This window comes from Rhinopithecus roxellana, chromosome 6, assembly GCF_007565055.1.
Source record: "Rhinopithecus roxellana isolate Shanxi Qingling chromosome 6, ASM756505v1, whole genome shotgun sequence".
NCBI lineage: Eukaryota > Metazoa > Chordata > Mammalia > Primates > Cercopithecidae > Rhinopithecus > Rhinopithecus roxellana.
The window spans coordinates 96544194-96569872 of record NC_044554.1 but is presented as its reverse complement, the minus strand read 5'-3'; the positions used below and the strand labels follow the sequence as shown (position 1 = coordinate 96569872).

The 25679-nt window shown below is 51.1% G+C and overlaps 1 protein-coding gene across 1 annotated transcript in view; it reads left to right on the top strand.

The window, feature by feature from the left end:
- GTF2IRD1 (GTF2I repeat domain containing 1) overlaps nt 1–21110 on the top strand; it is a 140033-nt gene extending 118923 nt beyond the window's left edge. The window contains 5 exon segments of the mRNA XM_030932008.1: nt 15345–15422; nt 16322–16362; nt 16364–16515; nt 20673–20707; nt 21067–21110. Of these exon segments, the coding sequence (XP_030787868.1) occupies nt 15345–15422; nt 16322–16362; nt 16364–16515; nt 20673–20707; nt 21067–21110 (350 nt within the window).
- The last annotated feature ends 4569 nt before the right edge of the window (nt 21111–25679 follow it).

Here is a 25679-nt window from a genome sequence, read left to right as displayed (position 1 = left end):
TTAATATCTTTGTAGAGACAACATCTTGCTTTATTGCCCAGACTGGTCTAGAACTCCTGGCTTCAAGGGATCTAACCACCTTGGTGTCCCAGAGTACTGGGATTATAGGCATGAACCACTATACCCGGCCTAGATACTGGACTTTTTTTTTTTTTTTTTAAGGTAGGGTCTCTCTCTGTCACTCAGACTGGAGTGCAGTGGCACGATCATGGCTCACTGCATTCTCGACCTCCCTAAGCTCAAGTGATCCTCCTGCCTCAGCCTCCCAAGTAGCTGGGACTGGAGGCGTGCACCACCGTGCCAGGCTAATTTTTGTTTTTTTTTTGTAGAGACGGGGTTTTGCCATGTTTCCCAGGCTGGTCTGGAACTCCTGGGCTTAAGTAATCCACACACCTCGAACTTCCAAAGTACTAGGATTACGAACATGAGCCACTGTGCCCAGCCTGTGCTGGACTTTTAATCAATACTGATTTAAAAAAAAAAAAAAAAAAACCTGGCTGGGCACAGTGGCTCACACCTATAATCCCAACACTTTGGGAGGCTAAGGCGGGTGGATCACCTGAGGCCAGAGTTCGAGACCAGCCTGGCTAACATGGTGAAACCCTGTTTCCACTAAAAATACAAAAAATTACCCCGCCTTCATGACACACACACCTATAATCCCAGCTACCTGGGGGGCTGAGGCAGGAGAATCGCTTAAACCCGGGAGGCAGGGGTTGCAGTGAGCCAAGATTGCGCCACTGCACTCCAGCCTGGGCAACCAAGAGCGAAACTCTGTCTCATAAAAACAAAAAACCCAGCCTCACGGAGCTTACATGCGGGGGTGGGGGGATAAACAGAAAATCTTCAAAGCGTAAACCATGGGAGCAATTGTGTTTATTTTTCGGGGATTGCAACATTATTTAGGTGTTGACCAGAAGGAGGCCTTAGAGTAAAGGCCTGAAGGGGCAGCAGGGAACAGTGTTGCAGGCAGAGAGAACAGCAGCTGCCAAGCCCCTGAGGTCACCTGCCAGGGTGTTGGAGGAAAGTCAGGGTAGGTGAGAGATGAGATGGAGATGGACAGGGAAGATGGTGCATGGTCAGATAAGGATTTTGACTTTTGCTCAGAGTGAGCTGGGAGTCCGTACAGTTCTGAGCAGAGGGGAACAGGATCCAGCTTGTTTTAACAGGATGCCTCTGGTTGCTGGCTTGAGGACAGGCAAGGGTGGAGAGACATAAGGAGGATGTAATAATCCAGGCAACGCCTGTGGCGGCAGTGAGGTGGTGAGTCACCAACTCTTAGGTGAGTTGGCCGAAGCCAACAGAATGTGCTGATGTAAGCTGTGAGAAAATGAGGAGCTGACTTTGACTTCAGAGATTCGGGCTGAACTTGGGGAAGGACGGAGGTGCCGTGGGTGGAGACAGGGAAGATGCAGGAGAAGCTGGTGGGGCAGGCGTGTTCAATCTGGGGTCTCATCCAGTCGAAGTTGGAAGCAAGTTGGGGCTCAGGGGAGCAGTCCAGGCTTGAGATATGATTTGGGGAATCATGAATTTATAACTGGTATTCCAAGCCTTAAAACAAGCTGGGTCCAGTGGCTCACACTGTAATCCCAGCACTCTGGAAGGCTGAGACAGGAGGGTCACTTGAGCCCAGGAGTTCGAGACAAGCCTGGACAACATAGCAAGACCCCATCTCTTAAAAAAAAATTAGCTGCACGTAGTACACACCTGTGGTCCCAGCTACTAGGAAGGCTAAGGCGGGAGGATGACTTGGGCTCAGGAGGTCAGGCTACAGTGAGCCATGATTGTGCCACTGAATTCCAGCGTGGGCAACAGAGCGAGACCCTGTCTCAAAAAAATAAATTACCTAAACATAGTGGCTTAAAACAACACAAATGTATTGCCTTACAGTTCTGGAGGTCAGAAGTCTGAAATGAGTCTTCCAAGGCTCATGTCAAGGTGTTGGGGGCCAGGTGCGGTGGCTCACGCCTGTAATCCCAGCACTTTGGGAGGCTGAGGCAGGCGAATCACTTGAGATCAGGGGTTCGATCAGGCACGTGCCTGTAATCCCAGCTACTCGGAAGGCTGAGGCAGGAGAATCACTGGGACCCAGGAGATGGAGGTTACTCTGTCTCAAAAAAAAAGATGTCAGCAGGGCTGGGTCCTTCTGGAAGCTCTAGGCTCTAGGGGAAAATCCGTTTCCTTGTCTTTTTTTTCTTTTGAGACAAGGTCTTGCTGTGTCCTTCAGGCTGGAGTGCAGTGGCACGATCTCAGCTCACTGCAACCTCTGCCTCCCAGGTTTAAGCAATTCTCCTGCCTCAGCTTTCTGAGTAGCTGGGATTACAAGCACGTGCCACCATGCCTGGGTAATTCTTGTATTTGTAATAGAGACAGGGTTTCACCATGTTGCCCCGCCTGGTCTCGAACTCCTGGCCTCTGATCTGCCCTCCTTGGCCTTCCAAAGTGCTGGGATTACAGGAGCACGGCCCCCTGTTTTAAGGATTAAATGAATGAGTCCGTGCAAAGATCAAAGATCTGGCAACAGAAGCGCTCAGCTTCTCTGAGTTACCAGGTGCCCGTGATGGGTTGGGCATTTTTTTTTTTTTTTTTTTTTGAGACGGAGTCTCGCTGTGTCGCCCAGGCTGGAGTGCAGTGGCGCGATCTCGGCTCACTGCAAGCTCCACCTCCCGGGTTCCCGCCATTCTCCCGCCTCAGCCTCCGAGTAGCTGGGACTATAGGCTCCCCGCCACCGCGCCCGGCTAGTTTTTTGTATTTTTAGTAGAGACGGGGTTTCACCGTGTTAGCCAGGAGGGTCTCGATCTCCTGACCTCGTGATCCGCCCGCCTCGGCCTCCCAAAGTGCTGGGATTACAGGCTTGAGCCACCGTGCCCGGCCGGGTCGGGCATTTTTTTATTTTTATTTTTTTTTTTGAGATGGAGTCTCGCTCTGTCACCCAGGCTGGAGTGCAGTGGTGGGATCTCGGCTCACTGCAAGCTCCGCCTCCTGAGTTCAAGCGATTCTCCTGCCTCAGCCTCCTGAGTAGCTGTGACTACAGGTGCGCACCACCTCGCCCCACTAATTTTTTGTATTTTTAGTAGAGACAGGGTTTGCCATGTTGACCAGGCTGGTCTCGAACTCCTGGCCTCAAGCAATCCACCCACCTCGGCCTCCCAAAGTGCTGGGATTACAGGCGTGAGCCACCACTCCCAACTGGGTTCAGTAATTCTTAGCATATTGCCATTTTCCCTGCTCTCTCTCTCTCTCACACGCGCACACACACATAATTTCTCTTTCTTTTTCTCCATTTGAAGTAAGTTGCAAACATCTTGACTCTTCATGCCTAAATATTTCAATGCACATCTCCTAAGAAAAACACTGTTATTTTACATACTCACAATAGTATCATCGCACTTATAAAACTTAATAATTCCCTGTCATCTAATATATGGTCTTTATCCAAATTGCGAAAAACGCTTTCTATGCCTGTTCTCCTCCATGATATAGTCATTTTTCACTGGTTGATTTCTTTTTTAATTTTTTTTTTTTTTAAGACAGGCTGCCTCTTGCCCAGGCTGGAGTGCAGTGGCACAGTCATAGCTTACTGCAGCCTGGTCCTTCTAGGTTCAAGCCATCCTACCACCTCAGTTCCCCTAGTGGCTAGGGCTACAAGCACACGTGCTACCATGCCCAGCTCATATTTTATTTTTTATTTTCATAGAGATAGGCTGGAGTGCAGTGACACTATCATAGCTCACTGTAGCCTCCAACTCCTGGGCTCAGGCAATCCTCCTGCATCAGCCTCCCGAGTAGCTGGAACTACAGCCGGGTGCCACTGCACCAGCTACTTTTAAATTTTTTGTAGACAGAGGATCTCTGTGTTGCCCAAGGCTGGTCTCCAACTCCTGCTCTCAAGTGATCCTCCTGCCTCGGCCTCCCAAAGTGCTGAGATTACAGGCGTGAGCCACCACACCGGGCTCACGGGTTAATTTTTTTTTTAATTATTTTATTGCATATAATGTTTGCCTAAACAAAAATTATTTCATTTTGCTTATCATTTTACGTTCTTTTTTTTTTGAGACAAAATCTCGCTCTGTCGCCCAGGTTGGAGTGAAGCAGTGCAATATCGGCTCGCTGCAATCTCTACCTCCCGGGTTCAAGTGATTCTCCTGCCTCAGCCTCCCGAGTAGCTGGGACTACAGGCGCCCGCCACCACGCCCAGCTACTTTTTTGTATTTTTAGTAGAGACAGGGTTTCACCGTGTTAGCCAGGATGGTCTCCATCTCCTGATCTCATGATCCACCCGCCTTGCCCACGTACTCAGGAGACTGAGGTAGGAGGGTGAGGTCAAGGCTGCAGTGAGCTAGGATCGCACCACTGCATGGGTAACAAAATGAGACTACATCTCTAAAAAAAATAAGTTTTGAAAAGCAGAGGAAGGAGGCCGGGTGCAGTGGCTCACGCCTGTAATCCCAACACTTTGGGAGGCCGAGGTGGGTGGATTGCTTGAACTCAGGAGTTCAAGACCAGCCTGGACAACATGGTAAAACCTCATCTCTACTAAAAAGACAAAAATTAGCCAGGCACGGTGGTGCACACCTGTAATCCCAGCTACTTGGGAGGCTGAGGCAGGAGAATCACTTGAACCCAGGAGGCGGAGGTTGCAGTGAACTCAAATCGCGCCACTGCATTCCAACCTGGGTGACAGAGCGAGACTCCATCTGAAAAATAAAAATAAAAAGCAGAGGAAGAGAAGTAGAGATTCCCTCGTTCCAACAGCCTCCTTCCCACCCCCACTGGAGTTTTGGATTTGGGGGTTTGATGGCTCTGGCATGAAACCATGCCAGTTTGATGGCCTGAACCCTCTAGGCCCTAGAGGGGTTCAGGAGGGGTCTTGGGGACCCAGAGAGTACTTCAACAACTCAATCCCACTTTAAGACAGTTCCCTTTGGGCTGGGCACGGTGGCTCATGCCTGTAATCCCAGCACTTTGGGAGGCCGAGGCAGGCAGATCAACTAAGTTCAGGAGTTCGAAACTAGCCTGGCCAACATGGTGAAACCCCGTCTCTACTAAAAACACAAAAATCAGTCGAGTGTGTTGGCTCATGCCTGTAGTCTCAGCTACCCGAGGGGCTAAGGCAGGAGAATTGCTGGAACCTGAGAGGCGGAGGTTGCAGTGAACCCAGATCACGCCACTGCCTCTCCACCCTGAATGACAGAGCGAGATTCCATCTTAAGGGGAAAAAAGAAAAAAAAAAAGACAGTTCCCTTTGTAAAGTGGATTTTCAGTAGAGACAGGGTCTTGCTGTCATTCAGGCTGGAGTACAGTAGCTGGGACTACAGGTGTGGGCCACCATGCCCAGCTAATTTTTCCATTTTTTGTAGAGATGGGATCTTGCAATGCTGCCCAGGCTACATTTTTTTTAAATCATGAGTTTTTGAAGGAAATGGGATAGGGCACGCTCTGGTAGGGGATGGATTGGACGAGCCCCTGCTTGAATGCCTGCATACAGTGGGGAAAAGGGGAATCAAAATGGGTCAAGCCTTAAGGGCCCCTACTGCACGCAGTGTCCAGGCCCAGTCAGGTCTAGCATGGCAGAACCACAGGCTTATGATCATTGGCCTGGGCACAGGTCTCTGCCCTGCTGCAGCTTGGCCCTCCTCTCTCCAGGCCTCAGTTATCTCATCCATGAAATGGAGCTGATGGAATTCCTGCTAAACCTGTGCACAGACCCTAGAAAGGGTTAAAAGCTAAACCTGAATGTATCTTATTTATCTTTTCGAGACTGGGTCTCACTCTGTCACCCAGGCTGGAATGCAGTGGTGCAATCGCTGCAGCCTTGAACTCTGCCCGGGCCTGGCAGAGAGTTGAGGCTCTGTGAAGTGGTTCAGGAGGGGAGAGGAGGACTATTATCCCACGCTTCTGCTACAGATCGCAGTATCTCCCCTCTAAGCCGCCCTTGCCCTTCGCTGGCTGCGTCTCCCTGCTGTAAATGGTCATAATTACCAACATGAGATCGTCAGTCTGAGCTGAAGACCTCTAACTAGGCCGGGAGAGTCAGGGCTGGCTAGGGCTCTTGCACTTTGCCCTGGGAGAGAGCCGCAGAGCCAGCCCAGGCATCACCCGAGCCTGTTGGTTTAAAATTGTGTACATAGCATGGCTGTGATTCAGTGAGCTTGGTCATCTATGTTTTCCCCCTTGGCAAAATTCAGTTACTCCTTGGGCTAACAGGCAGCAGGTTGGAAAAGATAAGATGAGAGTTGCCCAGGCAGCGTTCAAAAGAGAGAGGAGACCAAAGAACAGAATGAGCAGGAAGGGGCAGGAAAAATGTCAAGGGAAGGCCTGTCCACCAAAGGCGTCACTGTCCGGGGCAGTGGGCAAGAGGTCACTGCTGTGGGGATGGGTTCTTTCAGCAAGACTCTCACAGCACTGGGGGCAGAAACATGAAGGTGAAACCCCGCATACACTGAGTCCCAACTATGACATTTTCAAACAGGGAACACTGAAACGTTTGCACCCGTGGGTGTCATTTACAGCCAGCCTGGGTTCAGGGAAGCTCAGGCAGGTCTTCCCAAGAATAGGTTTGCTGACTTGGCGTTCAGGACAGTAAACTAAACTCCCTTTTTTTTTGGTGGGGGCGGGGTTGGGGAGACAGAGTTTTACTCTTGTTGCCCGGGCTGGAGCACAATGGCGCAATCTCGGCTCATTGCAACCTCCGCCTCCCGGGTTCAAGTGATTCACCTGCCTCAGCCTCCCGAGTAGCTGGGATTACAGGCACCCGCCACCACGCCCGGCTAATTTTTTTTAATTGGTAGTAGAGATGAAGTTTCACCATGTTGGCCAGGCTGGTCACACCTGAGGTTGTGACCTCAGGTGATCCGCGCACCTCGGCCTCTCAAAGTGCTGGGATGAAAGACATGAGCCACCACGTGCCCGGCCCATTGCTGCTTTACAGATGAAGACATCGAGTGGTTCAGGGACTTGCCCAGGGTCGCGAGCTGATAACAGAGCTGGGATTTGAACCCAGGCAATCAGTCTTGGGTAGACCATTGGGCTTGTGGCCCTGGCCTTGCAAGGCCCAGTATTGCGCCTGCCCCCACAGTGTTCTCAGCAGCTCTCTGAGGCGGTTTTCTGATCCGTGTTTTTCCTGTGAGCAGATTAGACTCAGAGGTGACTGAGTGTGCTGGAGCTGCCCTGCCCCACCCAAGGCCGAGGCCACCACTGCCCACAGCAGTCCTTGGGGAACTCCCTGGTGGTGAACAGGTGGTGGTGGCAGGAGTCTGGCTGTGTCGAGAAAGGGGACTCATGACCCCACCTGCAGCTCTCTGAGATGCTCAGCTGGTCTGCACATGGTAGCTCATGCCTGTATCTCAGCACTTTGGGAGGCCAAGGTGGATGGATTGCTTGAGCTTAGGAGTTGAAGACCAGCCTGGGCAACATAGTGAGACCTTGTCTCTACAAATAATACAACAATTAACCAGGCATAGTGGCACACACCTGTAGCATCAGCTACTCGGGAGGCTGAGGACAGAGGATGGGTTTAGCCCAGGAGGTGGAGGTTACAGTGAGCTGAGATTGCTCCACTGCACTCCAGCCTGGGCAACAGAGCCAGACCATCTCAATTCAAAAAAAAAAAAAAAAAAAAAAAAAAAAAAAACAACATGCTTGGCTGGGCCATCTGGGTTAGCAAGGATCTTAGCATTCTCCCTCGGGGCTAACTAGGTGCGTGGGTGAGCTGTCTCGGTTGCAGCGGTGGCCACGATTCCTGTTGGGCGAGACTGGCGCCAGCCTGCACACCTCTGAGCCCCAACAGGAATACCTGTTCGGATCAAGACATTGCCCTTTCCCCTGCGGGGCTCGGGTAAAGCACAGACACAAACCCAGTGTCAGGTCCCCAGACACGGCAGGGGACAGGGGAGTCGGTCTTCACCTGTGGTTCAGGTTCCCTCCCAGACAGTAAGTCACTTATTTGCCCAAGGAGCTGCCTCTGGTGCATTCACAGTTCCCAGAAGAGCTGGGACTCCAGGTGTGCACCACCATGCCCGGCATTTTTTTTTTTTTCTGTAGAAACAGGGTTTCCCTATGTTGTCCAGGCTGGTCTTGAACTCCTGGCCTCAAGCAATCCTCCCACTTCAGCCTTCCAAAATGCTGGGACGACAGGCACGAGCCACTGTGCCCAGCCTGTAGTGCTTTTTGATATGTGAGATTAAATCCAGCAGGCCCAGAGTCCCAGTTGAAGAATGTGGAAACAGGCTCAGAGAGGTTGAGTGACTTTCCGTACACCACACTGCATTGGGGGTAGAATCAAGATGGCCTTCCTGTCTAATGAGCCAGGGACTTTCCCCATCCCTGGCCCTGGGGATCCCCCTTTTCCCTACTGTATGCAGGCATTCAAGCAGGGGCTCGTCCAATCCAGCTCCCACCAGAGCCTGCCCTACTCCATTTCCCTCAAAATCCCATGATTTTTTAAAATGTAGCCTGGGCAACATAGCAAGATCCCATCTCTACAAAAAATGGAAAAATTAGCTGGTAGTGGTAGCCTACACCTCTAGTCCCAGCTACTGCACTCCAGCCTGAATGACAGCAAGACCCTGTCTCTACCAAAAAAAAAAAAAGTAATTCTCTTTCCTCTAAATTAAATAAAAAGAAAGAGGTAGGAAAATGCAAGAGCAGCTACAGAGAAAAATCAGTGTTCTTCCTGAGCTTGATGTTGACTGAGCTAGAGAATCCCATGGACAAGGCATATTGTGGGCCTTGCACAGTATCTGCACATAGTATGTGCCAAGTTTGTTTTTTATTTTTTAATTTTTGTTGGTTGTTTGAGACAGGGTCTAAGCTAAGTCACCCAGGCTGGAGTGCAGTGGTGCAATCATGGCTCACTGCAATCTTGACCTTCCAGGCTCAAGCGATCCTCCCACCTCAGCCTCCGGAGTAGCTGGGATTACAGGCACACACCACGATGCCCAGCTAATTTTTCTATTTATTTATTTATTTAGTAGAGACAGGGTCTTGCCATGTTGCCCGAGCTGGTTTCAAACTCCTGGCCTCAGTCTCCCAAAGTGCTGGGATTACAGGCGTGAGCTACTACATCCAGCCAGTTCTTGGTGTTACTGACAAAGGCATTTAGCCCCACTCCACCCTTCCCACACTCCAGAGGTGATCAGGACGCCTCCCCAAACCGCCAGCCAGCCCAGCCCCACTTTCCTCACGTGCACACTCCCGCCACTTCTGGTTCACTGCCTGGGACCTGTGTGCGCCATATAGAACTGCCATAGTGTCCTACTGACTGACCCGTAGTGTCACTCCTGGTTAGCTGCAGACTGGTTTAGGGTTGCACTTCTCCCCAGACCAGGCAAGACTTGGAAGGAACAGGGGAAGTTTCCTGATTGGCTAATGCGTGTTGAGCACCCGAAATTACAGGATGCTACAAGTTTCCTTGTGTCCGCTCCCAACTGCCTTGGAGGTCCGTGTGATGAGCCCCAGCGTGCAGATGAGCCCACATCCTTGGAGCTTTGGGCCCCGTGTGGTGGTCACCTCCTCTGGGAAGCCCTCCCTGACTCCCAGCTGGGTCAGGATCCCTGTTATAGGCTCCCGTGGGCCATGTAAACCAAAAAGTGCCTGAAACAGGTCTCCATCGATTTAGAGATTTATTTTGCCATGGTAGAGGACACAGCCAGGAAAAAGAGACTCAAGCTGCAATAGGGTCTGTGGCCTGTGCTTTTTTGCAGAGAGGGTTTTGAGGACTTTGGTATTTCAAGGGGAAAGAGGGGCTGGGCACAGTGGCTCACGCTTGTAATCCCAGCACTTTGGAAGGCCAAACCAGGTGGATCACCTGAGGTCAGGAGTTCGAGACCGGCCTGGGCAGCATAATGAAACCCCATCTCTACTAAAAATACCAAAAAAAAATTAGCCAGGAGTGGTGGTGGGTGCCTGTAATCCCAGCTCCTCTGGAGGCTGAGGCACGAGAATCACTCGAACCCAGTAGGTAGAGGTTGCAGTGAGCCAGAATCATGCCACTGCACTCCAGCCTGGAAAACAGTGAGACTCTGTCTCAAAAAATAAAAAAATAAAGGGAGAAGAGGAATAGTTAATGATGTATTCATCCTGTGCTCAGTAAATATGCATTTTACGTAAGATAAACAGAAGAGAGGAAGTCAAATAGGCATTTGTCTTGGGTGGACAGAGCAGTGATTTCTCTTCTTATCTTTGTCTCCTGCCGGTGAAGATAAGCTGTGAATTTACATGGCCAGAGTGAGAGAGGCCACCAGGGGAGATAGGTGGCTTTCTATCTTGCAATCATCTGCTTATGGGACAAAAGGCTATGGCGTGACTCAGTTCCCAAGCTTAACATTTTCCTTTGGCATAGTGAGTGTGGAGTCCTTGTGTTTTGTGTTTGTTTGTTTGTTTTCTTGAGGCAGAGTCTTGCTCTGTCGCCCAGGCTGGAGTGCAGTGGCGTGATCTCAGATCACTGCAACCTCCACCACCCAGTTCAAGGGATTCTCCTGCCTCAGCCTCCTGAGTAACTGGGATTACAGGCGTTCACCACCACGCCCAGCTGTTTTTTTATATTTTTAGTAGAGACGGGGTTTCATCATGTTGGCCAGGCTGGTCTGGAACTCCTGACCTCAAGTGATCCACCCGCCTTGGCCTCTCAAAGTGCTGGGATTACAGGCGTGAGACACTATGCCCGGCCTGGGCCTTGTCTTTGAGGAGCCTGCTAAGCTTCTTTCTATCCTGCAGGCTTCGTAGAGCTCTTTGAGTCTCTCCCTGTCCCGGCACAGAAGAAGACAGAGGCGTGGCATTATGGGCCGAGAGCAAGAGATTTAGAGGAAACCATCTTAAAGATTAAGTCTTCTTTCTCCAGATACTGGAGGGAAGGCTGAGCATGGTGGCTCACGTCTGTCATCCCAGCAATTTGGGAGGCCGAGGCAGGCGAATCACCTAAGGCCAGGAGTTGGAGACCAGCCTGAGTAACATGGTGAAACCCCATCTCTACTAAAAATACAATAATCAGCCAGCCGTGGTGGCAGGCGCCTCTCATCCCAGATACTCCAGATACTCAGGAGGCCGAGGCATGAGAATCGCTTGAACCCAGGAGGCAGAAGTTTCAGTGAGCCAAGATCGCACCACTGCACTCCAGCCTGGGGGACAGAGCAAGACTGTTTGTTTGTTTGTTTGTTTGTTTGTTTGTTTGTTTGTTTGTTTTTTGAGGTAGAGTCTCGCTCTGTTGCCCGGGCTGGAGTGCAGTGGCCGGATCTCAGCTCACTGCAAGCTCCGCCTCCCGGGTTCACGCCATTCTCCTGCCTCAGCCTCCCGAGTAGCTGGGACTACAAGCGCCCGCCATCTCGCCTGGCTAGTTTTTTGTATTTTTTAGTAGAGACGGGGGTTTCACCATGTTAGCCAGGATGGTCTCGATCTGCTGACTTCGTGATCCGCTCGTCTCGGCCTCCCAAAGTGCTGGGATTACAGGCTTGAGCCACCGTGCCCGGCTAAGACTGTTTAAAAAAAAGAAAAGAAAGAAAGAAACTGTAGGGGAATCTGAGACATCAGGAAACCCAGGGCTCATGGTCGAGTGGAAAGACCAGGGCTTTAGGGTCGACACAGAGTACCCCCGGTGCTTAGGGGCTGTGTGACCTTGGGCAAGTTTCTTTACCTCTCTGGGCCTCTGTGTCCTTGGCTGCAGTATCTAGGAAAGCATCTGCACACAGTGATGTGTGTGATCCAGGCCATCCTTTCTCTGTTCTGTGCACACACTGCTGAGAATCCTGCCACCAAAGATTCCTCAGTGGCATGGGGACAGATGGAACGTGCCATCACTTCCCTGCAGGCTCTAGGAGCTGGTCCTTGGGCCCAGGACTCCATCACAGTGGTGTGCACGGGATTTGGACAAGGGTGGCCTTGATTCTTCCCACATCCTAGTCCTGAAAGGAAGGGCCGTGTTGGGCCACAGGAGAAGACGAGGGTTCTAGGGGATGTGGAGCGTGGGGTCTTGGTGTGGCTGAAGTAGAGGCATTACTCCACGAGATAGGGACACGGGAGGAGGATGTTGTCTGGAATGGCTGATGTTTGTGGTGTCTCTGGGCACCCAGGGGAGCTGGCGGGCCGTGCCTGAAGACAGATGCAGCAACTCAGAGATGTGTGGAGATTCCTGAGTGTGGGTGTGGATGGACCAGGTCAGGGACCTGCAGGGTTTGGGAGCACCTGAGGTGGTGGATGTTGGAGCCCTGGGAAAAGGAGGAACCAGGCCAAGCAGGTGCCCAGCCTCTGTCCTGTGGGAAGCTCCCTGCTCTTTGGGACAACCCCCACGTTGGGAACAGGGCCTCCATTCTGGCAGCTTGTGCATAGGAGGCCAAGCCACCCAGATGGGGTCAGCAGACTCCAAGCAGCATAGAGCACCAGCCCAGGAGATGTAGTTCCTAAGGTGACCTCCTAAACTCAAGTGAGCTCTTCCCAGAGTTTTCAAGGTTAAAAGAGCCAGGCACAGTGGCTCACAACTGTGATTCCAGCACTGTCAGAGGCTGAGGGCAGGAGGATTGCTTGAGCCTAGGAGTTGGAGAACAGCCTGTGCAACAGAGACTCTCTCTACAAAAAATAAAAAAAGATTTAGTCTGGCACAGTGATCCATGCCTGAAGCCCCACCTTCTCAAGAGACTGAGCGGGGAGGATTGCTTTAGCCCAAGAGTTCAAGGCTGCAGTGAGTCATGATGGCACCACTGTACTCCAACCTGGGAAACAGGGTGAGACCGTGTCTCAAAAAACAGGATTCAGGCCAGGTGTGGTGGCTCACGCCTGTAATCCCAGCACTTTGGGAGGCCGAGGTGGGCAGATCACCTGAACTCAGGAGTTGGAGACCAGCCTGGCCAACATGGCAAAACCCCATCTCTACTAAAAATACAAAAATTAACCAGACATGGTGGCAGGCGCCTGTAGTCCCAGCTCTCAGGAGGCTGACGCACGAGAATGGCTTGAACCTGGGAGGCAGAGGTTGCAGTGAACCCAGACCATGCCACTGCACTCCAGCCTGGGCAACAGAGTGAGACTCTGTCTTGGAAAAACTAAGAGAAAAAAAACAAGAGTCATTTTGCTCCAAAGACCCATCAGTCTGCTCTGTCCTACATCATCCGACCCTGGCTCCCTGCCTGCTCCACTCCCCCAACATCTCACCCTTACCCAACCCGCCTGCCCCAGAGGCCCAGCCCATGTGACCCCATGCTTCTCAGAGAGGAGATTTCTGTGTGACATGCAAACCACCCTTCCTGCAATCCCAGTCCCATCCTCAACCCTGGCACAAGCCCACGGCCTGCTGCAGAGCTCTACCCCAGACCCCATCTCCAGCCCAACCACCCCTCAGCCTTACAGCCCAGCTCAGGCCCCATCTCCAGGGCTAACTGACCCCGGCAGCTCCTCTAGGCTACAGGGAGGGGACAGCGGAGCATGCCAGGGCTCAAGCAGCAGATAGGCCATGACGGTTGCCTGGGCAGTGAGCGGGGAGAATGCACAGCCCCCACACTCCCAGACACGGTCTGTTTCCCATTCACAGACCTTGGCCAGCAAGCAGTTAGGGGATTTCCAACAGTCCAGCACAGTCACACCGGCCCAGACCCTGCTAGGCCCATCAGTCATCTCCCGTGTACCACCCCAAAGTTCAGCCACTTCCGGGACACGAGATCTTTCTTTTTTCTTCTTTCCTTTTTTTTTTTTTTTTTTTTTTGAGACAGAGTTTCGCTCTTGTCACCCAGGCTGGAGTGCAATGGCGCGATCTTGGCTCACTGCAACATCTGCTTCCCGGGTTCAAGCAGTTCTCCTGTTTCAACCTCTTGAGTAGTTGGGATTACAGGTGCCCACCACCTCACTTGGCTAATTTTTGTATTTTTAGTAGAGATGGAGTTTCGCCATGTTGGCCAGAAGGGTCTCGAACTCCTGACCTCTGGTGATCTGCCCGTCTCGGCCTCCCACAGTGCTGGGATTAAAGGCGTGAGCCACCGCACCCGGCCAACACGGGATCTTTCACCCTTGAGTGCCTGTGCATGGCTGGTCCTTCTGCCCTGGTGTCTTGTTTGTTTTCATTTTTATTTGAGACAGGTCTCTGTCTCCCAGGCTGGAGTGCGGTGACGTGATCTCCGCTCACTACAACCTCCACCTCCCAGGCTCAAGTGATTCTCCTGCCTCACCCTCCTGAGTAACTGGGACTACAGGTGCCGACCACCACGCCCAGCTAATCTTTTTGTATTTTTAGTACAGATGGGGTTTCACCACATTGACCAGAATGGTCTCGAACTCCTGGCCTCAAGTGATCTGCCTGCCTCTGCCTCCCAAAGTGCTGGGATTAAAGGCATGAATCACCATGTCAGACCTTGAGAGCCCATTCAAGCATCCTTCTCTCCTGGGGGAGGTCTCCCCAGACTTTCCCAGACAGGGTGGGCACCCTGATTCATGCCCGTTGTCTCCAGAGTGTGTCCTGTTGTACTTTGGTGACCAGATGACACCCCCTCTGGCTGGGAGCCCCTCAGGGGAGCAGCCCTGCCTCTTCTTTTTAGGTTATTTTGTGCCCAACACAGGGCCTGTGCTGGGAACACTGATAAGAAAATGTGGGATGGGCTGGCCACCGTGGCTCACATCTGTAATTCCTGAACTTTGGGAGGGCAAAGCAAGAGGATCACTTGAGGTCAGGAGTTCAAGATCAGCCTGGGCAACATAGCGAGACTCCATCTCTACAAAAACTTTAAAAAATTAGGCATGGTGGCACACATCTGTATTCCCAGCTACTCAGGAGGCTGAGACAGGAGGATCACTTGAGCCTGGGAGTTGGAGGCTGCCATGAGCTATCTATGATCATACTGCTGCCTTCCAGCCTGGGTGACACAGCAAGACTGTATCTCAAAAAAAGAAAAATGGATGGATGGACAGACCAACAACTGAGGCTAGAAACCAGCTGCAGCCCGGCACAGTGGCTCACACCTGTAATCCCAGCGCTTTGAGAGGCTGAGGCGGGTGGATCACCTGAGCCCAGGAGTTTGAGACCAGTCTGGGCAACATGGCGAAACCCCATCTCTACTAAAAATACAAAAATCAGCTGGGCATGGTGGCACGTGCCTGTGATCTGAGCTACTTGGGATGCTGAGGCAGGAGAATTCGCTTGAACCCGGAAGGCAGAGGCTGCAGTGAGCTGAGATCACGCCTCTTCACTCCAGCCTGGGCAACAGAGCGAGACTGTCTCAAAGGAAAAAAAAAAAACAGCTGCATGGGACTGGGCGGGGCCTGCAGAGAATGTAATGTTTTGGCAGGTCAGGGACACCTGGTGGGAGAAGCAGCAGGTCCAGTGGCCAAGCCGGTGCCAACTCTCATGCCCCCTTGTCTTCCTCTTGTAGATGAAGATGATGCCAACAGACTCGGGGAAAAGGTGATCCTGCGGGAGCAGGTGAAGGAACTCTTCAACGAGAAATACGGTCAGTGCCTGTGGTCGGAGTCAGCACACCAAGCCCTCCTCCCGGAGGTGGGCGGGGGGCCTCCCTCTGCAGCCAGCCTCGCCTTCCGGAACCCCCAGCTGGCCTGCCTGCTCCCTGGGGACATGGCTGCTCTGCCCATGACCCACATTTTGTGTATGCTGATTTTCTTTTTTTTTAAACAGGGTCTTACTCAGTTGCCCAGGCTGGAGTACAGTGGTGCGATCTCCGCTCACTGCAGCCTCCACCTCCTGGGCTTAGGTGATCCTCCTGCCTCAGCCTCTCAAGTCGCTGGGACTACGAGCATGCGCCAACACTCCCGGCTAATTTTTCTATTTTTAGTAGAGACAGGTTTCACCATGTTGCCCAGACTGGTCTTGATCTTCTGGGCTCAAGCGATCCTCCCATCTCGGCCTCCCAAAGTGCTAGGATTACAGGTGTGAGCCACCATGCCCAGCCTGTGGGTCTTGATTCTTTTTTTTTTTTTTTTTTGAGACTGAGTCTCACTCTGTTGCCCATGCTGGAGTGCAGTGGCGCGATCTCTGCTGACTGCAAGCTCTGCCTCCCAGGTTCACACCATTCTCCTGCCTCAGCCTCCCGAGTAGCTGGGACTACAGGCGCCTGCCACCATGCTAACTTTTTTTGTGTTTTTTTAGTGGAGACGAGGTTTTACTGTGTTAGCCAGGATGGTCTCGATCTCCTGACCTCATGATCCTCCTCGGCCTCCCAAAGTGCTAGGATTACAGGCGTGCGCCACTGCGCCCAGCCAGGGTCTTGATTTTTAAACTCTCTGGGTGTGATGGCTGCTGGGCTAGGGCAGACCAGACTCCAGCCCTTTCCCTAGAGGGCTTTGCCGTTGACAGGATACATCTTTCCTCACCGTGACTTCCTATGCCCTCTAGGTGAGGCCCTGGGCCTGAACCGGCCGGTGCTGGTCCCTTATAAAACTAATCCGGGACAGCCCAGATGCCGTGGAGGTCACAGGCCTGCCTGATGACATCCCCTTCCGAAACCCCAACACCTACGACATCCACCGGCTGGAGAAGATCCTGAAGGCCCGAGAGCACGTCCGCATGGTCATCATTAACCAGCTCCAGTGAGTGTCCGGCCTCTGGAACAGGGAACAGAGAGGGCGAGGCCATGGGGAGGGTGAAAGTCAAGGTCACGGTGGGCCAGCCAGGATCCAGACCCAGCTGTACTGTAATAATTCCTGCCTCTTTCTCCTGAAACATACAGCTTCAACACTCATGGACATTTACTTATTTGTAAAGATTTTTTTTTTTTTTAGATATTTGTTCTCTGGGGAAGAAACAAAAACAAAACATGTTTTCATTAAATTTGACGTTTTCTGACTACACAATTCTGATTTTTAACATATTTAATTATAAATATGTTGATATTTAAATATGAAGGTTTAAATATAAATATGAATATTTATTATATTTTTAAAAATAATTATAGCCGGGCGCGGTGGCTCAAGCCTGTAATCCCAGCACTTTGGGAGGCCGAGACGGGCGGATCACGAGGTCAGGAGATCGAGAACCACCTGGCTAACTCGGTGTAACCCTCTCTACTAAAAATACAAAAAACTAGCGGGGCGATGTGGCGGGCCCTGTAGTCCCAGCTACTCCGGAGGCTGAGGCAGGAGAAGGGCGTCAACCCGGAGGCGGAGCTTGCAGTGAGCTGAGATCCGGCCACTGCATCCAGCCTGGGTGACAGAGCAAGACTCCATCTCAAAAAAATAATAATATAATATTATTATTATTATAATTCCACAGTCTCAGTGATTACTTTTTTTTTTTTTTTTTTGAGACAGGGTCTTGCTCTTTCGCCCAGGCTGGAGTGCAGTGGCACGATCTCAGCTCACTGCAACCTTCACCTCCTGGGTTCAACCGATTCTCACGCCTCAGCCTCCCAAGTAGCTGGGATTACAGGTGTGCACCACCACACAGGCTAATTTTTGTATTTTTTGGTAGAGATGGAGTTTCACCATGTTGGCCAGGCTGGTCTTGAACTCCTGACCTGAAGTGATCTGCCCGCCTCAGCCTCCCAAAGTGCTGGGATTACAGGTGTGTGCCACTGCACCCAGCCTCCAGTATTACTATTATACCATATATCGTTACAGTCTTATGGGTTTTGGTTTTTGGTTTGAGACAGCATCTCACTCTGTTGCCCAGGCAGGAGTACAGAGATATGATCATGGCCCACTGCAGCCTAAACAGGGTCTCACTGTGCTGCCCAGGCTGGTCGTGAACTCCTAAGCTCAAGTGATCCTCCCACCTCGGCCTCCCAAAGTGCTGGGGTTACAGGCGTGAGCCACCACACCTAAACTGTGCGGCCCAGTCTTTTTTTTTTTTTTTTTAGTACAATAGATGATTTTATTGTTTTCAGAACAGTACATAAAGCAACCTGGAAAATACAAAAAGATAGAAGAAAAGAAGATAGCTGTAACCTTCTACTGAAAGTCAACACTGATGACTTTCTTTATATTTTTAATTATTATTTTATTAATATATTATACTTTTATTTATTTATTTATTTATTTATTTATTATTTATTTTTGAGACGGATTCTCACTCTGTCTCCCAGGCTGGAGTGCAGTGGTGCGATCTCGGCTTACTGCAAGCTCTGCTTCCCAGGTTCACGCCATTGTTCTGCCTCAGCCTTCTGAGTAGCTGGGACTACAGGCGCCTGCCACCACACCTGGCTAATTTTTTTCTATTTTTTTGGTAGAGATGGGGTTTCACCGTGTTAGCCAGGATGGTCTTGATCTCTTGACCTCGTGATCTGCCCTCCTCGGCCTCCCAAAGTGCTGGGATTACAGGCGTGAGCCACCATGCCCGGCCATTACTTTCTTTTTGAGATGGAGTCTCGTTCTGCTGCACAGGCTGGAGTGCAATGGTGTGATCTCAGCTCACTGCAACCTCCACCTTCCAGGTTTGAGCAATTCTCCTGTCTCAGCCTCCCAAGTAGCTGGGACTACAGGCACACACCACCACCACACCTGGCTATTTTTTTTTTTTTTTTTTGTATTTTTAATAGAGATGGGGTTTCACCATATTGGTCAGGCTGGTCTCGAACTCCTGACCTCAGGTGATGCACCTGCCTCAGCCTCCCAAAGTGCTGGGATTACAGGCGTGAGTCACTGTGTCCACTTTTGTGTGTGTGTGTATGTGTGTGTGTGTTGCACAGGCTAGTCTTGAACTCCTGGGCTCAAGCCATCCTCCCATGTTGGCCTTTCAAAGTGCTGGGGTTATGGGGATCAGCCACCACACCTAGCCTGTGGTGTATTTCTTTCTTTTTTTTTTTTTTGAAATGGAGTTTTGCTCTTGTTGCCCAGGCTGGAGTGCAATGGCGTGATCTCGGCTCACTGCAACCTCCCCTCGGTTCACTCTCTCAAGCAATTCTCCTGCCTCAGCCTCCAAGTAGCTGGGATTACAGGCATGCCACCATCCCAAATTTATTTTTTTTTTTTTTTTTGTTTTTAGACAGAGTCTGGCTCGTCACCCAGGCTGGAGTGCGTGGCCGGATCTCAGCTCACTGCAAGCGCCGCTCCCGGGTTCACCATTCTCCTGCTCAGCCTCCCGAGTAGCTGGGACTACAAGCGCCGCCCCGTCGCCGCCCGCTAGTTTTTGTATTTTTTAGTAGAGACGGGGTTTCACCGTGTTAGCCAGGATGGTCTCGATCTCCGACCTCGTGATCCCCCGTCTCGGCCTCCCAAAGTGCTGGGATTACAGGCTTGAGCCACCGCGCCCGGCCTAATTTAGTATTTTTAATAGAGATGGGGTTTCTCCACATTGGTCAGGCTAGTCTCAAACTGCTGACCTCAGGTGATGTGCCCATCTCAGCCTCCCAAAGTGCTGGGATTACAAGCTTGAGCCACGGCGCCCAGCCCGTCTTCAATGTTATATTACATGTTTTGTTTCTTTGTTTTTTTTGAGATGATGTCTTGCTGTATCGCCGAGGCTGAAGTGCAGTGGCGCCATCTGGCTCACTGCAACTTCTGCCTCCCGGATTCAAGTGATTATCGTGCCTCAGCCTCCCAAATAGCTGGGAACACAGGTGCCCACCACCACACCCAGCTAATTTTTGTATTTTTATAGAGACGGGGTTTCACCATGTTGGCCAGGGTGGTCTCGAACTCCTGACCTTAAGTGATCCACCTGCCTCGGCCTCCCAAAGTGCTGGGATTGCAAACATGAGCCACCATGCCTGGCCTACATGTTTTTTTAAATTAAGATAATATTTGCATGTGTCAAAAAAAACCAAATTATTCAAAATCAAAAAGTAGAGATTTCCCTTTCTCCCACAGGTAGTTCACCCCCCAAAGTAACAACTATAAAGTAACAACTAGAAAATGCAGTAACGTTACCCCATGAAGTAACAACTAGAAAATGCAGGAAAACGGCCAGGTATGGTGGCTCATGCCTGTAGTCCCAGCTATTCGGGAGGCTAAGGCTGGACAATCGCTTGAACCCGGGAGGTGGAGTTTGCAGTGAGCTGAGACCACGCCACAGCACACCAGCCTGGGCAACAGAGCGAGACTCCATCTCAAAAAATAATAATAATAATAATTTTTTAAAAATTAGCCGCGCCGGGCGCGGTGGCTCAAGCCTGTAATCCCAGCACTTTGGGAGGCCGAGACGGGCGGATCACGAGGTCAGGAGATCGAGACATCCTGGCTAATACGGTGAAACCCCGTCTCACTAAAAAATACAAAAAACTAGCCGGGCGAGGTGGCGGGCGCCTGTAGTCCCAGCTACTCGGGAGCTGAGGCAGGAGAAGGGCGTAAACCGGGAGGCGGAGCTTGCAGTGAGCTGAGATCCGGCCACTGCACTCCAGCCTGGCGATAGAGGCGAGACTCCGTCTCAAAAAAAAAAAAAAAAAAAAAAAAAAAAAAAAAAAATTAGCGGGCATGGTGGTTGCGCCTGCATTCCCGCGACGGGGGCTGAGGCAAGAGGATCAATTGAACCAGAGTTCAAGATGGCAGTGAGCAGGATGGCACCACTGAACATCCAGCCTGGGCAAAAAAGTGAGACTGTCTCAAAAATAATAATTAATAATAATGCTGTATGACTTCCACTGCATAAATCGGGCACACATTTCTGACACTTGGTCAGACAACGCCTCGGCTTTATAGATGAGGACAGTGGACCCAAAAGGAAATGTTTGCCGGCATAGGTCCCATCACAGGGCCTATAGGGGGATGCTCGGTTGGGACGGTTGTTCCCCATTTTATGTGTGTCTTACCAGGCCCCTCAGCAGCAGCAACACATCTCAGGGAGCAGGTGAGAAGGAAGGGAAATGGCCAGACTCAATGGCTCATGCCTGTAATCCCGGCACTTTGGGAGGTGGAGGCAGGGGGATCACCTGAGATCAAGTGTCAAGACAGCCTGGCCAACATGGTGAAAAACCCGTCTCTACTAAAAAGATAAAACTTAGCTGGGGTGGTGGCGGCAGCCTTAGTCCCAGCTACTCGAGGGCGAGGAGTAGGAGAATGGCGTGAACCCAGGAGGGGGAGGCTGCCGTGAGCCGAAATTGCACCACTGCACTCGGCCTGGGCGACCAAGGAGACTCCATCTCAAAAAAAAAAACAGGAGGGGAAAACACTCATTTCTAACTGCCACTCAATTTCTTTCTTTTTCAGACCCTTTGCCGAAATTCTACATGAATCCAGAGGTGCACAGGTGATCGAGAGGTGAAGAAGCGCCCTGCTGCCGCGGGGAATAACGAGACTAGTTCCTTGTGAAGAAAGGTAGAGCCGGGAGCAGTGGCTCATGGCATGTCAACCAGCACTTTGGGAGGCCGAGGCAGAGGAATCACGTGAGGTCAGGAGTTCAAGAGCCAGCCATGAGGGAATGTGAAACCCCGTCTCTAGTAAAAATACAACATTAGCTGGGCATGGTATGGGCACCTGTAATCCCAGTACTTACACTCGGCTCGGGGGACGAGGCAGGAGGATTGTGTGACCCGGAGGCGGAGGTTGCATGTGAATCTGAGATGCGCCCTGCATTCCAGCCTGGGCGACAGAGCAAGGCTCCACCTCAAAACAAAAACAAAACAAACAAACAAAAACATAGAAACAGGCAGAGACACCAGGAGTTGGAGGCTGCAGTGAGCTATGATTGTACCACTGCACTCCAGCCTCAGCAACGGAGTGAGACCCTCTTAAAAAAAAAAATTTTAATAAAAAAATTTTTTTAAGGCAGAGATAGATGTGGTCCAGATGGGCATGCAATAGATGGCTGACCACCTTGAGAAAAATATAACCCCTCTCCACCCCGGTGCCTCCCCAGGGAGCCTGAGGTCTCTATAAACAGGGCCAGGTATCCCCAAGAGGCCCCCGGAAACCTGCAGGTGCCCTGCAGAGGGGAGGCCCCGCCATAGCACCAGTGAGTGTAGGAGGTCAGCTAGAAGAACAAGAGTCAGGCCGGGCCTCAGGGAGTAAGCATGGAGGCCTCTGGGTACGCAGAGGGGTAGCAGTGAAGACCGAAGGGTGAGGCAGGCGGCGGCACGTATGCCTGAGATTGCTGCTGGCCGGACCGCCCTCCATTCTCTGCTGGCATCTGCAAGGGTATAAAAATCCTTCTCATCAGGCACACCTGGGCGGCTCTGGCATGATAGGGTTTGCTTACGGTGGATGATGGACTTGGGAGAAAGTACTCTACCCGCCTGTCTTCTACTATCTCCAGATGACTCTGATGTGGCACCCCTTAAGAAAACACTGATTCGGAGTACTCCAATGACTATGATGTGCACCAATGAAGAAAAAACCTGATGTCGGCCGGGCGCGGAGGGAAGGCTCACACCTGTCATCCCAACACACACTTTGGGAGGCCGAGGCAAAGGCAGATCACGTGAGATCAGGATTTGAGTGAGTCCAACGGGCCAACATGGTGAAAACCCGTCTCAACTGAAAATAGAAAAATTAGGAAGAAAATTAGGCCGGACAACCGTGGATCACGTGTGTAATACCCAGCACGATATGGGGAGGGCCAGGTGGGTGGATTCACAATGAGGTCAAGAATTCGAGACAACCTGTCAACATGGCAAACCGCGTCTCTAACTAAAATATAATACAAAAAAATTAAGCAGGCGTGGTAGCACGTGCCTGTAAGCCCAGCTACTGGGGGCTGGGCAGGAGGATCGTTAACCTTTGGAGGCAGAGTGTGCCAGGGCGTGAGCCAAGGATTGTAGCCTCTACAACTACACTCCACCTGGGCACATAGGGCAGACTCTGGTCTCAAAAAAAAAAAAAAAAAAAAAAAAAAAAAAAAAAAAAAAAAACAAGAAAAAATTAGCCTGGTCAATGGTGGTGCAAGCCTATAGTACCAGTCCCTCAGCACCTTGGAGTCTTGAGGTGGGAAGATTGCTTCACCCAAAAGCCCAAAGGAAGCAAGGTTGCAGTGATCGAGGGTCACAACAAAACCACACTGCAATCCAGGCTGGTGACAGAGCAAGAATCTGTCTCAAAAAGAAAAAGAAACACGGATGGCCAGTGTGTGTGGTGGCTCACAGCCTCTAATCCCAAACTAAGTTCCCACCAGCAGTTTGGGAGGCCGAAGTGGGAGGATTGCTTTAGTCCGGAGTTTGAGACCAACCTGGGGCAACATAATACCTTTGTCTCTAACAAAAAAAAAGTTTTTTGTTCTCCTCCAAGTACGAAACAGGCCCAACCCCCTGCTTCGCTTCTGAATGCAGGCAGGCAAGATGTGGGCGCATTAGGGTGGTATGGCCATAGACCAAAAAGTTTTTTTTCTAAAAATTAGCCAGGCATGGTAGTAGGCAACTTGTAGTCCCAGCTACAACACAGGAGGCTGAGGCCAAGGATCACCTTGAGCCCAAGAGTTTAAGGCTGCAGGTGAGACTATGATTATGCCACTGTACTCCTGGCCTGGATGACAGAAGGAGACCACCCGCAGTTTTTTTTTTTTTTTTTTTTTTTTTTTTTTTTTTTTTTTTCTTGAGGACGAGTCGCGCGCTGTTGCTCAGGCTGGAGTAGTGCACGATCTTGGCTCACTGCAACCTCTGCTGCCCAGGTTCAAACAAAACAACAAGCAAGGCGATCTCTCCACCGCCTCAGGCTTCCCAAGTTAAGCTGGGATTACAGGTGCCGCCCACCACCATGCCTCAACTACTGCGCCAACTATTTTTTATATTTTTAGTAGAGACGGGGGTTTCACCACATTGGTCCAGGCTGGGTTCTCGAACAGCCTGACCTCAAATGATTCCGCCTGCCGCAGCCCCCCAAAGTGCTGGATTATCAAAGGAGCCCTATGCCCCAGCCTTTTGTTTTTTGTTTTGTTTTTAATAAGAAAGAGTCCTTGCTCTGTCGTTAGGCTGGAGTCAATCTTGGGGCAATCTTGGCTTCAACTGAACCGCGCGCGCCTGGTTCACAAAAATCGTATTGCTCATGCTTAAGACTCCAGTAGCTAGGACGTCAGGCATGCACGAACCACACCCAGCGAATTTTGGTGTATTTTTATTTTTTTATTTTTTTTTGAGACAGAGTCCCGCTCTGTCGCCCAGGCTGGAGTACAGTGGCTAGATCTTGGCTCACCGCAAGCTCGGCCTCACTGCAAGCTCTGCCCTTCCCATGTTTCGAAGACAGCAGGCATTCTCCGCGCCGACCGCATCAGCCTCACCAAGTAGCTGGGACTTAACATACGAGTTTAACAGAAGGCGCCGCCCGCCATGATGGCCCGCTAATTTTTTTTTTGTATTTTTAGTAGAGTCAGGGTTTCACACCTCAACCGTGTTAGCAGATGGTCCATTCTCAATCTCCTGACCTCGTGATCCGCCCCAAACTCACCAGACCGGCCCAACTCAGCCTCCCAAAGTGGCTGCGATTACAACAGGCGTGAAGCCACCAACGCCCGGCCGTGGTAATATTTTTTTAGTAAGAGGCGAGGTTTCACCATGTTGGCCAGAGCTGGTCACAAACTCATCTGACCCACTCAAGTGATATCCGCCCACCACACGCATCCTCCCAAAGTGGCTGGGATTATAGGCGCAGCCACTGTTCTGCCGAGACCCGACCGACACCCCCGCCGCTCACTTTTTTCCTCCGAAGCAATAAAAGAAGAAGAAAAAAGTCCTAATCGAATCTTACCCCCCAAAGAACCTCATTGTACAGCTGGGAAGCTGCGGCAGCAGAGATGTCCAGGGATGTGCCCAGGCCCATGTGAGGTCGACGCTGTGTAGACCCCCTGCTGGCAGGGACCCACCCATCGAACCATAGACGGCAACCGTGAGCCAAGGGCCCAGTATGACTGCGCAGCCAGGATAGAGTATAGGATTAAGCAAGAAGGAGGCCATAGCCACAACCTGGCCTGATACCCAAGGCCCTGACTCCTGTCAGGACCAGGTTTCACCTGGAACGCTCCAGCCTGGGTGGCAAACAACAGCCCAGCTACAAAACCACCCGAAACCAATCAAACCACCACTCCTTCTATTCTATCAAACTGATGATCAAAGCCTGGCCATATAGTGAATCCCCTCCGTCTCTGGCAAAAAAATAAAAATTAAGCCAGGAGTGGTGGTGCATACCTTTGTCCAACTACTCTCAAGAGGAGGAGGCAGGAGGAGTGCGTGAGGCCAAGGTGGAGCTAACTGAGCTATGATTGGGCCACTGCCTCCAGCCTGGGCAACAGAGTGAGACCACCCTGTTACGCCTGTTTCCAAAAAGAAAAAAAAGAAGAGCCGTTACAAGGGTAGGCAAAGCGGCGCGAAACACACGGATCTGGGAGGTGATTTTGGTTTGGCTCGCAAGGTCAAAGAAGGCAGAGACGAGGCGGGTGCGGTGGCTCACCACAGCCTGTCATCATCCAGTCCAACACTTTGGGAAAGCTGAGGCAGGAGGCAGGGACTCACCTGAGTCAGAAGTGTCGAGACGCACAAGCCACTGCCAAGACATGGTGAAACCCTGTCTCTACTTAAAAAAAAAAAAAAAACTACTTAAGAAAAAATACTTAAAAAAAAAAAAAAAAAAAAAAAAAAAAAAAAAAATTAGCCGGGTAGTTGTGGGCACCTAAATCCCAGCAACTCAGGAGGGCTGAGGCAGGAGAAGTTCACTTACACAGGGAGCGGGCAGTTTGCAGTGAGCCGAGATCAAACGCGCTACTGTAACTCCAGCCTGGGGAAGACAGCCAGGCTCCTGTCTCAAAAAAAAAAAAAACAAGGCAAGAGACCAGAAGGCCAAATAAAGTCTCAGAGAGGATTTGGGACAGATGCCGGCAGAGGGTTGAGAGGAAGAAGAAT